The 13731-nt window shown below is 42.5% G+C and overlaps 1 protein-coding gene across 3 annotated transcripts; it reads right to left on the bottom strand.

The window, feature by feature from the left end:
• Positions 1-3743: 3743 nt before the first annotated feature.
• On the bottom strand, positions 3744-13354 carry si:ch211-119o8.4 (somatostatin receptor type 5). Of its 3 annotated transcripts, XM_067452441.1 has the most exons (5): positions 13130-13354; positions 9082-9210; positions 8390-8484; positions 7613-8047; positions 3744-4465 (listed from the first exon to the last, which is right to left on the bottom strand). In XM_067452441.1, exons 3-5 carry the CDS (start codon positions 8407-8409, stop codon positions 3784-3786), a joined length of 1137 nt encoding a protein of 378 aa, XP_067308542.1. In that variant the 5' UTR covers positions 8410-8484; positions 9082-9210; positions 13130-13354; the 3' UTR covers positions 3744-3783. The 3 variants fall into 3 exon arrangements, with proteins under 3 accessions (XP_067308542.1, XP_067308544.1, XP_067308543.1); XM_067452443.1 differs by lacking the exons at positions 8390-8484; positions 13130-13354 and having other exon boundaries at positions 9082-11797; XM_067452442.1 differs by lacking the exons at positions 9082-9210; positions 13130-13354 and having other exon boundaries at positions 8390-8655.
• Between the last annotated feature and the right edge of the window lie 377 nt (positions 13355-13731).

The raw sequence follows: 13731 nt of genomic DNA, 5'->3' as shown, positions 1-13731 counted from the left end.
CAATGGTTTCGTTATTGTCAAATAACAGGCATCATCAGAAAGCCAACCTCTTGATCTTTTCTACAGAATCCTCCCTCCTCTCATCCCAGAAATGATTTCTAACCTGATTGTTATTTGATGAAATGACCAGCCTTGGATGCAGATTAAATGTTCCTGTGAAGTCAAGATAACAATATCCTAATGCACACTCAGAATGAGAAAATTACTAGCTTACCATGAATGCCACTCTGTAATGCATTTCAGAAGGTAAAACAGGCTTGTTGTTCTGTAGAGATGAATGATTGACAGAGAGAACAAACATTCTGTCGCATTTATGTTCTTGGAAAATGATTATGCCAAGTTAAAAACAAAAGCATGTACAAAACAACTATAGCATTTCCATATTTTTTGGACTGGAGATCATGGTAAATACCATGGGTTAAGAAACCCCCAAAAGCAGTGATGGTATCAGATGGAAATACTATGGTACTTTAAAAGATATGATGGTACTGAAATTCCTGGTATGGTAAGAATACTATGATACCATGGTTCATGCAAAATACCCTTTTTTTGTAATTTCTCAATAACAATTTTTTTGGATATGTACCATTCTAATAGCAGTGATATTTTAGTCCTATTATTATATACTATTATAGTATTTATAAAAGGTGCACTATGTAACTTTTCCGTCCGCTAGATGTCGCCTATTCAAAACAAAGGCATAGTTTGATGATGCCAAGTTTGAGCTCAGAATCTTGGGATATGTGGTCTTCATCTCACAGCCGGTGGAAATAATCGGGATAGGACTCGGGCAGAAATCATGTTCATGGATGCGATTATTAACATTACTGTAGTATGAACCAGAGCAGAACCAATGTTGCATTCTAGTTCGTTTTTATTATGCCCTTCACTTGCTTACTTCCCCCTGTCTTGTTCCCTCGGGTGGAAAGTCCTAAGCCCTTGATCACTTGAAATCCACTATGGAGTTAATTCCTTTACAAAAAATTTTAATGCAGCATTTTATATGTATATAGGTATGTTGGGTTGTTTTAAGGGTGCGTTCAAACTTGTCATGTTTGGTTCGATTAAAACGAACCCTGGTATGATTGTTAGTTTAGTGCGGTTCATTTAAACATCGCTTAAATGTGAACGCTCGAACCCTGGTGCGCACTAAACAAGCGGACCAAGACCGCTAAAAAGATGGGTCTCGGTCCGCTTCCAAACGAACTCTGGTGCAGTTCGATTGATATATGAACGCAACACGGACCAAAGACATGCAAACCGGACCAAAAACAGGGCGTAATGTCACAAGAAGTGATGCTACAAGTCAGCTGATTTGACACACGGAAATATCGGTGTATCCAAAATGAGTAGAGCGCAAACATGGAGCAACGAGGAGGTAAAGTACCTCATAAATATTTGGTCCGATGAGCATGTTTCGAAAATGCTAAACAAAGAAAAAATCCAGAAAAAGCATACCTGGTTCTTCTCATCAAAGGACCTGTGTTGCCCATTTGTCTGATGAGGGAACTCCTGTCTCTTTGCAGCAGATCTTCGTTTCTGCATACAATGGAGGGAATCCTGGTGCTGTTTTTTTATTTTTATGTTTTGAACATTTTATGACTACCTGAGCACTTCGTGAGTTCTCAGCTGGTAAAAATAAAACCATATGTACACGCATAAAATGATTCTGTTTAATCCAGCACGCAGCATTGTTTTGAATGTTCAGTAAGCAAGCTCCGTCGCAAAATATACGGCATAAAAGCCGATCAATCCAATTGTGACCATATATGCCTTTAGTTCGATAACTTTAGGTTCGCTGTTAAAAATGCCAGTGTGAACACTAAGCGGACCAGGACTATGTTTTGTTTTGTTATTTGGTCTGGACCAAACTAACCAAACGAACCGAACTACAAGTGTAAACTAAATGTTTTTAAAAAATAATTTAAATATAGAGTTGTTTGTGGTGAGGTAAATTAAACGCGATAAGCGGTGATGTCACAATAGTGTTGCATTGTGGTATATGAAGCTGCCTGAAGTGTACATATCAAGTCAAAATCGAGGGAGCAAGTGTCTGTCCATATAAACTTCCCTTGTCCACTTCATTACGTGGAACGCACTTCAAAATGCCGGCGAGGATTCCCCGAGGGGAAGTGCTGGAAGTTCATAAGTGCGTGTCTAAACGTGGAGTGGAATGCAGCACGAGTGTTGTGGAGCTGAGCAAGGCCACTGGAGCAATTGTTAATAAGATGAACGCAACACACGTCTCCTGAGCATCAGGACTTTTGTTATGCCGCCAGAGCCATTTATTTTCCGGTCATGAGTATGTATAAGGTAATGCAGCTCTTTTTATCACATTAGATACATTTGAGTGTGTTGAAAATTATTTTATGACGTTACTCTGTGCATTCGCACGGCGGCTGCTGTGACACTTGTTGCACACTGCTAGCATTTCTGCAAAATAAAAATGGTTACGCAGTAAAGCATATATGTCGCAATTGACGGGCGACTCCCTCACATGTTCTGGTTCCTTGGTTAAAATCTTCTCACGATTTATAAATAGTTAGAAACATTTTGGTTATTTTAAGTAGGCCTACTCAATTGAACAAATATAACACTAGCCTAGTGGTTTTTGGATATTTTACTGAAAAATATGTTACATAATAGTGCACCTGTAATATTTTGAATTAGCTTTAATTTTATATGTTCAGTTTACATTTTAGTAATGTTGTGATTTTACATTATTATTAGTTTTTAATATTTCTATTTAGCTTTAATTTATTTTTAGTTTCAGTCATTTTATAACTTCAAATGAAACTAGTAACATTTCTTAACTATTTTATTTTATTGCAGGTTTATTTCAGTTAACAAAACAATTAATAATAGTTTTGGTTAATGATAATAACATGATTTTGGAACCAAGTCACTCAATATCATGTTTTTTGGACATGTACCATGCTAATACAACGGTTTTGAACTCTATAAGCTTCTCTTCAGGCAAAAGAGATTTGGAGGGTTGCGCATGGGGAATGGAAAATCGAGAAGAACAATTGCAGGATCAATTCAGATCCACATTTTATTACATTGGCTACAATATTAGCAGAGAATGAAAAAAAAAAACTCTTGTGAAGTAGGATGACTCATCCGCAGGTGACACAGTTCTCTCAGCCGTGCCTCTGCCATTAATGGGAAATATTTATATACTTTTCCCATTTCCTAAATCACAGTACACTGCTTTTTACACAAAGCTGACAGTGACTGTCAAAAAGCTCATTACAGCACATATTGATGATTCATTACTCCAATGATCAGCGAGAGAGACTCGAGCGTGCTACATTTAGCCTTTATAGATGATCTATCTGATATACAGTACCAACCCACACAAATCTAATCTATTCCTCACAGCACTGGCGATCAGAAACAAGCGAATTAAAAATGAACACATATGTCATCGAGAACATGCTAATGTGTGAGAGCGTGACAGAGTCGGTGATAAAAATCTGCCGTGCTACGTTTTTAGTGTGAGTGAGAGATTTTGAGAGAGGGAAAGAGAGCAGCTGGCATGATGGAACATTGTAAAATGTGATGCTGAGCCATAAATGCAGAGGTCCATGGTCTTATGTTTCTGTTCCTCTCTGTAGTGTTACTAAGCAACTCACAATCTCCGCCAGCATGAGAGGGATGAGGATGCTCTGGCAGAAAACACCTGTCATTGTGTGTGTGGCGTGTGTGTACTTTGTGCCTACGTGTGGGTGCTTTGCTGTGCTCCAGGTATGTGCTGCACCTTACCATGATCATGTTTTCTCATTGTGCTTGCGTCGCCGGTAGTAGCTGCTGAGGAACGTGTTGAGACCCAGGCTGTGAGTGGGGTTGTGTGGGAGCGTGTTTTGGCACTATGCGCTGTAGAAAGGTAGCAGCTCTCCAGTGTTGGTGCATGATGGGTAGCAGCCCTCTCAGTTGCCTCAAGGCTGGCTTAGATAGCAGGAAGTAAAGTGGCGGGTTCCAGCAAGGTGCCAGACAGATCAGAAGAATGGCAGACAGCGAGGTCACCTCCCACAGCAGAGACACCTCCGTACTTGACGACGGGGTGGTGGAGCTGGGGGCTGGGCTCGCGGGCCAGCTGACGGGCGAGCTGACGGAATTAAGGGAGGGTGATAAAACATTGACAAACTCCAGCACGTAATAAGGCAGCCAGCTGATGGCGAACACCAGCGTGGAGCCGATGAGAAGGGCGGTGGCTTTTTTATTGCGGTGGTCTGCGGCTAGAGTGCCCCGGCAGCGGTACAGATGTGTGATGATGAGCCCGCAATGCAGGGCGATGCAGAGTAGAGGAGCCACGTAATACACCAGAAATGCAGGAACGAGGAACCCCAACCAGTGACCTCGACCCACCGACCACGTGCAGCCGCTGTCAAACTGGATGTACGTGACTTTAGGTAGGGCCATGGCGATGGAAACCAGCCAGATAACAGCCACAGTGCCAGCTCTGTGGGTAGAAATAGAGGATGAAATATAGTTTATGGCTCTTTATACACATTGTTTTTCCATGTAAGAGTGGGCACAGCCATTTGTAAATTGAATGTGTCTGGGTTCCTTTTTTATTGATATCGTGCCATATAAACCTTCACTTAAGTAGGCGTGGTCGGTAGTGATGCACGGGTTGATCCAAAATGACTGGGTTACGAGTTATTTTTAATATTTTTTATGATATTCAGGTCACGGTCGGTCGGGTTGTTTAAAATAAAGATGCCAATTAAACCTTTGTAATTTTTATAGTAGCCTACTGAAAATATGAAATACTATGAAAGCCTATGAAAATATGAAATACATTGGCAAGGAGGATCCTCTGCGTTCCAGCATAAGTGCAGCCAGTGAGTGCACATTCAGCACAGCCGGTCGTGTCATAGAGGCGTTAAGAAACCCAGGGATGGTTGATTCAATATTATTTCTACACAGCGCGAGGAAAGCTAAAAATAAGTCGGCTAATCTTCTGTTTTAGGCCACCAACGGCACCTTATAGCCCTTTTAACCCCTTTCCTGATGCAGGACAAAAATGCCGATTGGCGATTTCATGTAACTGAGCAATGTCATTGTACCATTTTAAAAGGCTACTTTTAAATGCATATAGCTTAGTAATTTCATTTTTATGTATTTTCTGAGAGGGGGTGGGATTTTTGTTGGGACAGTCGGGGGAGAGACGCAAACTTTCGTTAGACTGGATAAACAGTCTGCTCGGAAAAACGCCAGAGCCACCCACGATTGTGAATCGTAAATATTCAACGGTGAATATTTACTACTAGAAATCCTGTTGTGTGAGGGGAATAAGAGGAGATTATTACGTGAAACTAAACAATACACAATCTGAAAGCAAGCTGACGGAAGACTAACATGAAAAGTGTTCGCACCATAGACTGTAAAAAAAGATTGGACGACCTGCCTACACTCTCTTCCGTTGACGTTAATGAAGCCGCCAGTGTCCAAAGATGGCGCTGACATCTTGGGTTTCGAGTATGCCTAGTAGTGCGAAGTGGAGCCCGATATCAAGGTCCCGCCCACACTCCCGCATAATCAGCAACTTTTTGTGAAATTAACAGATATGAACATGTAGAAAGTAAAGTTAAAGCTCCAATCTCCTCCCAAAGTTCACTTAGAGAAGGCATCAATCTCAGCTGTCAATCATAACGTTACACCCCTTTTTATAGCAGTCAAGCATCAAATAAATAACTAATATTAAACGGTTTTAAAGAATGAACACTCCAACTAATATCTGCATGATAATATCTGCAAAAAAAAAAAAAAAAAGACAGAAACCATCTTTTGAATTTTTTTTGTTGAACTGTAATTTGATTGTTTGGTTTGTCTATGTCCATTACATTTCATGGAGATTTACATTTCAGTGAGGTTTATGACCATCCAGTCACCTGGGGGGCAATCAATACACTTTGGCTTCACTTTTCAGGACTCATGGCACACTTGGTTCACACCGTATCCATCTACAACTTTTTTATTTTTTCCCCCAGCAACTTTTGTGTAAAGTCCATAAACTATAAGAGCCATTTCTTATTGCCGGTCTTCCGCCATGTTTGTTTACTTTAGAACAACAAAACGGTTACATCTCCGATTTCTTATTGTAATGTTTGATGTCTGACACATTTGGAAAATCTTATACAATTTAAAAAATGGCAAAATTAGTTTTCTTACATCGTGGCAAAACCTGTCATATTTACCCGAGTTTGCAGTCCGAATTGAATGCGAGAAGAAAATGCGAGAAGACCACAAAGTCAGCAAAGCATACAGTTCTGTCTCTGTGTTATTGTTTGCATGGTCGTTGAGGCTGGTATGTTACAGAGCCGTTGAGAGAGACGGCTCAGTGCTGCGTTTTTCAAAACATTGTAATAATAGACACCAACGGTCTCAACGATTGCTTTTGGGAAATGGTGTGTTATTGTCGTGTTCCGGTAGCGTAATGTGGGCAGCCATGCCGTTTACAAAACTCAGTTTTTTGTCCGTCTACACTAAAGCCGGGTGCACACTGTGCGATTTTGCCCACGATTTTGCCATCTGAGACCAATTTAGCAAATCCTAAAAGATTTCTCTGATCCTAGGCTAAAATCTGACATCTTTGGTCGTTAGTTTGACATTTTCACTGGCAGCCGATGAATGAGCGTTGCGATCAAATTTTACCTCAGACAAAATTCTGGCAGTGTCAGAAGATTTGGCACACAATCCTGCAGTGTGACTTCTTCTACGACGACTGTCAAATATCTCGGTTTTTCAAGACAAACTATGACCAAAACGAGTGCTAGAGATTTCTGTAGCCTGCATTTCAGTCCCGTGTCTAATGCAGATCACTGTCACCGAACGCGTCATTCATTGATGATATAAAACTCCAGACAAGTTTTCTTGTACTATGACTATGGTACAGACTATGGTACAGTCTGACATTAATGACAACTGAGATCTTACAGTGTGACACGGCTTACATCCGGGATCATGTTCGTACAGTCTGACAAGGAACATTCGCAAAGGATTTGGAAAAATCGCAGTGTGCAGGACCCATAAGACGCGACCCCAGAGTTTTCAAACTTAAACGGGGTCTGCAGTGTTTTCGAAAGTCTCATTTTTCAAGGTTCGACGGGTGTAACTGTAGTAAAAGTTAGGCATTTAACAACAAAAAGGCACCCGTGTAAACGGGACCTGAGTGAATCAAAAACAAACAAATGACTCTTATGAGCTAGTCCTTTAAATTAATCATTCAAATGACTCAGAAGATAACACTTCAATCAGTGTGATCCTTCACTGAATCAACTCAAGATTTTCCAAAAAGCAACATAGATTAGAAACCATTAGGACTAATGGTCTCAATGATCTACTTATGTTTACCATTCTTTTGGGAAATGCAGCCCAGAGCGGTTAGTGATTTAACATAAAGTTTGTTTCTTCTAATGATGGAATATTTTAATAAAACTCATGGCATTACTATACCATCATTGTATCATAGTACGTCCTTTACGGTTTCAAAACGAAGTATATAGGCCTAAAAAATATAACAGATTTACCCTTTTTTTTGTGTCACACTAAACCTTTTTTACACTTTTACAACGGTCTTTCTTGATTTCCTTCAGATACTCACACCTGCGCAGGGGTGGCGGGGGGCCGTGTCGAGGGAGCCACTATTCGATAACGCAGCACAGAGAGGGCAGCCAGGCTGAAGATGTCCACTCCAGCGGTCAGAGAAGTCATGAAGCTCAACAACACGCAAACCCCTCCTCCCAGCTGCCAGTTCTGAGAGCTGGCACTCAGTAGCACACAGGGCAAGGTAAGTAGAGCGCACAGATCAGCAAAACTCAGGTTTAACAGGAGGACAGAGCTGGGCTTTGAACGCCGCCGTGGGTTACGCATCAAAACCAACCACATGAGCAGATGACCTCCGACCCCCACCAGAAGGGAGAGGATGCTAACCAGAGGCAGCACCAGAGAAAAGGAGATGGTGGTGTTGGTGGACACCGTGTTGAAGAGCAGGTTCACAATGGCAGGCATGATGGATTGTGTATAAATCAGCCAGTTTCTAGGATAGAGAAGAAAAGAAGAGACAGATGGAGATCGCAGTAGCTTTTCTGCATTCCCATACTTGATTAATAACCACACACTAACATAAACTTTTTTTTTTTAAGAAATGCAAATCAGCCAATTTTATTCACATTTCACAGCTCTCAGTGAACGGAAGAACACAACTTTGCGATACTTTTAGCAATTACCTTAAATTACACTTTACAACAGAAATCCACCCCACAGAATATAAAGAAATGGGAAGACATGATTTGAATGGGTGCAAAGCAAATTGCACCCATTAAATATGTGATATACATCCTAGCACAGGCATTCGCAATTACACTGACCAGTTACTCACTGAGGCTGTGGCAGGAACATATTCCAAGCACAATTTTAAGACCATGATTCACCTTCCCCAACAGAACATCCATACGGCCATTAAACCTTGGTGAACTTAAGAGAGTTAGATGAACTTTAGAGAGTTTATATAGAAAACTTATATGGGTTAGTTCTGCATACAGAACAACAAAAATCTCTCTATCCTTCTACAGTGATAAAGATCAACTGAAATAAATTAAAAATGGTATTTCATATCCTGACAGGGCTTAAGCTTATCTGATTCCAACCCTGCGACATACTGAAATTCTTTAGAAATAGTACTGATTTTCTGTTACAATAATACAGATAGATAGATAAAATAGATAGATAGATAAATAGAGAAAATAAATTTTAGATAGATAGATAGATAGATAGATAGATAGATAGATAGATAGATAGATAGATAGATAGATAGATAGATAGATAGATAGATAGATAGATAGATAGATAGATAGATAGATAGATAGATAGATAGATAGATAGATAGATAGATAGATGGATAGATAGTCCAAAGTCCTTGAAAATGGTACAATCCAGTCAAAAACAAGCTATAGCGCAGGAGTGCATATAAAAAGGGCTGAAAGAAGTACAGGAGAAGAGAGATGACACACACACACACACACACACACACACACAAAAACAGCACTGAACAGGAGAAAATGAAAAAGTTACTTGATCAGGCATCAGTCGGGCAGTCTGTGGGCTCACTTCTGCTCATCTGCTCTGAAGCTCACAGCATCCCCTAATGCAGACACCCCTTGACACACACAGTCCAACCCACCACACACACACGCACGCACACTAGAGAACAAAAAAGGGGACACACCTGTATCCACATCACTTTATTCATCCTCTCACACACGCACGCAAGCACACGCACACACACACCTGAGATTCCAATCTGCCTCATTAGGATTATGATATAACAACATTCATGTGCTGTTAAGAAGACTTTCAACTGAAAGAAACCAATTATGAGGTAGTGTTGAAAGGGCTGAGAGATTGAAACAGGGAGCTAATTTACATCTATAAATACTTCATGATGCTCCACTGCCTCCTCCTAACACCAAAAACCCCACACAAACACAAAAACTGAAGAACACTCTCCTACACACTCTGACAGGCTCATCATTATGAAGTGAAAGGGGGGATATGCGTGATAAGACACTAAAGTTGTGTTGATCAGCTGGAAAAGTTTTAGGCACAAGACCCTCATTAATTGTTTACCTCTTTCTTGTCTCATACACTTGAAACACTGATTACCAGTGTTTACTGGTTTCTTGGGATTGTAGCCATCTGCCCAAGTTACTATTTTTTTTCACTGATCATCTTGAGTGTGTCAGAGTGTGTGAAAGTTACGAGAAAGATAAAAAGTTACTTGATGCTTGTGTTTGTATCTTGCACTTGAAAAACAGTACCATGGTATTACTATGTTTGGCAGGCTATTCATCCTAATATTGTTACATGTCCAGTCTGTGTTTGTTGTGTTTTCGGCCCTGTACTTCCTGTTCCCTATCGAGAGGTTCTTCGTGTTGCGCATGGGAAAAACTCCTTTTCTTGAGAATATGAAGCAAAACTTTATTAATAAAGGTATCTATGTAAAGCGCAGTGTAGCTGCACGGCAGTAGCCAGGCGCGAGGAGCGCTCTGATTGGCCGGGCCGCGGCAACTGCAGGAACCTGTGGTGATGCGGCTGAGAGGAACGAACCAATGGGGGCGCTCCAGAGAGACCGCCGAAAAAGGTGCTTACATTAGCATGCAGGAGGCTATATAAGACCATGATTCGCCATAGGTGTCAGATTTTATCTCCTTCAGCGACACCATCACTGACCTCCGGAAGTAGCAACCTTCGTCGAACAAGCAACCAGCGGAACCTGCAGCCGCGAGGACGCCGGATTCCCCTGGTCTCCGCCTTCATCTCTGCCGTTCCAGCTACGCCATCCGGCGCTATATCCTTTTGTGCTTATCTTTTTAAAAAAGTGCAAGGCGTTATTGCAAATGTCTCGCATTTCCTGCAGCTCGTGCAGAGCCCCTCCTCAACGGCGACCGTCACATCATCTGCGTGACGTGCCTTGGATGGGACCACGCGCAGCTCGCGCTCTCCAGAAGCGGCTGTCCCGAGTGTGACGAGGTGGCGCTGCAGACCCTTCGGGCTCGCCACCTTCATTCAGATCCCGCCGTCTGCCCCTGGACCGCGCCAGAAAAAGCGCCGCGACCAGAGGCCAACAAAGCGACCGAGCAACTGTACGCTGGATGATTCCCCGCGTCACCCAGGAAGAACTGTGCCCCTCCTTCGCAGCGGCCTGTTCTGTTTCCTTCGGTAGACCGTCGCCAGAGGAGGAGGAAGACAGCCTCTCTACAGCCGCGTCCGGCAGCGAGTGGTCAGAATGGAGTGGTCTCGGAGCCCCCCGCTTCGACACAGACCGCCAAGAGCTCCAGGACCAGCATTGACGCGGAGCTGATCTGCGTACTCACGAAGGCCGTGGGAGACCTCGGGCTCGAGTGGTCCCAGCCCAAAGAGCCAGCGTGAAGCAGACTGGACGAGTGGTTCCTCGAAAGCCGCTGCTTCTCTTCTCCTCAGAAGCCCATGCTTTTCTTTCCTGAGGTACATGACGAGCTAACAAAGTCATGAAAGTCGCCCTACTCCGCTCGCGCGACGTCCTCCTTTTCCCCAGTGCTCTCAACTGTCGACGAGGCGAAGGAAAAAGGCTACGAGTCTCTTCCCCCCCCTAGAAGAGGCTGTTGCCGCGCACCTCTGCCCGCCCTCTTCCAGAGGATGGCAGGCCAGGGCGCAGCACCCCTCCAAGCCCTGCCGCACCACCTCAGCTCTCGCCGGCCGAGCATTCGACTCCGCTGGCCAGGCTGCCTCTGCTCTTCATACAATGGCTGTCCTGCAAGTGTTCCAGGCCAGACTTCTCCACTCCTTGGACGAGTCTGTCCCCGACTCCGAAACTTTGAAGGACCTTCGCAGTGCGACGAACTTAGCCCTTCGTGCTACTAAGGCCACCGCGCAAGCCATTGGGAAAAATATGGCGAACCTGATGGTCATAGAGCGGCACCTTTGGCTGAACTTGACCGAAATGAAGGACGCACATAAAGCCTCCTTCCTGGACGCCCCCCATCTCTACCACAGGTCTCCTCAGTCCATCGCTGGTCGGATTTGCAGAATGTTTAACCGAAGCACAAAAAGCTTCTCAGGCCATGAGACACTTTTTGCCCAAGCGGTCCAGCTCTTCTCCAGGCAGTCAAGATAGGGCTCCGTAATATTGTGTAATGTTTTATTAGTTTTAGTACTTCAAATTTCAGTTGGTTGACAAGGCAACATTTCTAATTCTCATTTTAAGTTATTTTAAGTTTACATTTTTCATAGAATATTTATATTTTATTTCATCTTTATAGATTAATAAGTTTTAATTTTAACAATAACAACACTGGTCCAAATGTGTGTATTCAAATATTTGAAGTTTATCAGTTTATCTAACTTCTTAATTGTCCATTATTGTTTTGTAAAATCAAACTTCTAAAGTTAGTATAAATGTGCTTGCCACCAGTACTTTTCTTGTAAAGGATGCAGGGCTAGATGAGTGTGTGTTGTGTAATCGTTGCTTTAATGAATGTGATTAACAGATAATAAATGTGTATACTGGTCCACTCACAGCCCTTTGTTAACTAAGTGAGTCCCATGATTTATGCAGCCGCCTTTAACGTCATGTCACTTCATTTACAGCTTCCCCCACTGCTGTGTGTGTGGGTGTAGGTGTGTGTATTAGAGAGGCCATTAATGAAATGATTTATGCATATTCCTACAATCCTCTGTGATTTTCCATGATTGTGTGAGCATGTCTGTTTTTGCTAATGCATGTAAGACATAATAATCTAATGACTTATAATTGTGCCTCTTACATCTTAAACATAAGACAAATTGCTCCTTTGATCTGTGAGGTTTTCCCATTGCAATCTGAACAGATGTGAATGTGTGTGTGTGTGCGTGCGTGTGTGATGCTGTAACAAGAGTGTGGAGCATGTCATCAACAGATGTTGAGCGTTATTTGTTAGAAATTTACTATTGGGAGCTTTACCAGTCTGTGTAGTATATACTGTCATTTTCATGCTGATCCTAATAATAGAGCTACAATTTAAGTTTGACAAAGGCCAAGTTGTGATAGCTAGACGACTGGGTGACAGCATCTCCAAAACTACAACTGCAGTGGTCAGTATCTATCAAAAGTGTTCCAAGGAAGGAGCAGTGGTGAACTGGAGACAGGGTCATGGACGGCCAAGGCTCATTGATGCACATGGGGAGTGAAGGCTGGCCTGTGTGGCCCGGTCAAACAGACGAGCTACTGTAGCAACTCAAATTGCTCAAGAAGTTTATGCTGGTTCTAACAGAAATACACAGTACATCGCAGTTTGTTGTGTATGGGGCTGCATAGTCACAGACCAGTAAGGGTGCCCATGCTGACCAAAAGTGTCAACAGTGAGCATCAAAACTGGACCACGGGGCAATGGAAGAAGGTGGCCTGGTCTGATGAATCATTTTTTTCTTTTACATCACGTGACTCGCCGGGTGCATGTGCATCGCTTACCTGGGGAGCACATGGCACCAGGATGTGGGAGGAAGGCAAGCCGGCAGAGGCAGTGTGATGCTTTGGGTAATGTTCTGATGGGAAACCTTGGGTCCTGCTATTCATGTGGATGTTATTTTGACATGTACCACCTACCTTAGCATTGTTGCAGATCATGTTTACCCTTTCATTCCCTGATGAGTGGGCCTCTTTCAGCAGGATAATGAGCCCTATCACAATGCAAAAATGGTTCAGGAATGGTTTGAGGAGCACGAGTTTGAGGTGTTGACTTGGCCTCCAAATTCCCCAGATCTCAATCCAGTCAAATATCTGTGGGATGTTCTGAACAAACAAAGAAGTCCGATCCATGGAGGCCCACCTCACAACCCCACCTGCCAGATACCAAGATACAAGCCAGACATTTTAGGGGTCTAGTGGAGTCCATCATGGGACTGTCCATGCCTCGATGGGTCAGGGCTGTTTTGGCAGTAAAAGGGGGTCTAACACAATATTAGGAAGCCATAACTATATATATATATATATATATATATATATATATATATATATATATATATATATATATATATATATAGTCCCTGACAAAAGTCTTGTCGCTTGTGTACAAATTGACCTAAAGTGCCGCTGAAATATATTTCTAATCAAGATTTTTTTACAAGAAATTGCTCATCTTAATCCCACCAGCTTTTGTGATAATGTTTCAGTGAAAAACTAAACTTTCAAAAAGTATTCTAATATTC

This window comes from Pseudorasbora parva, chromosome 9 (genome assembly GCF_024679245.1).
Source record: "Pseudorasbora parva isolate DD20220531a chromosome 9, ASM2467924v1, whole genome shotgun sequence".
NCBI lineage: Eukaryota > Metazoa > Chordata > Actinopteri > Cypriniformes > Gobionidae > Pseudorasbora > Pseudorasbora parva.
The sequence above is the reverse complement of the archived record's forward strand: the minus strand, read 5'-3'. Positions and strand labels throughout refer to the sequence as shown.

Bases quoted from the DNA above. Each gene is read 5' to 3' on its own strand.
- si:ch211-119o8.4 (XM_067452441.1), bottom strand. From the start codon at position 8,409: ATGTTCCTGCCACAGCCTCA. The intron at 8,048-8,389 runs GTGAGTAACTGG...TCTCTATCCTAG, and splicing joins ATGTTCCTGCCACAGCCTCA to AAACTGGCTGATTTATACAC. The intron at 4,466-7,612 runs GTGAGTATCTGA...TTCTACCCACAG, and splicing joins CCCGCCACCCCTGCGCAGGT to AGCTGGCACTGTGGCTGTTA.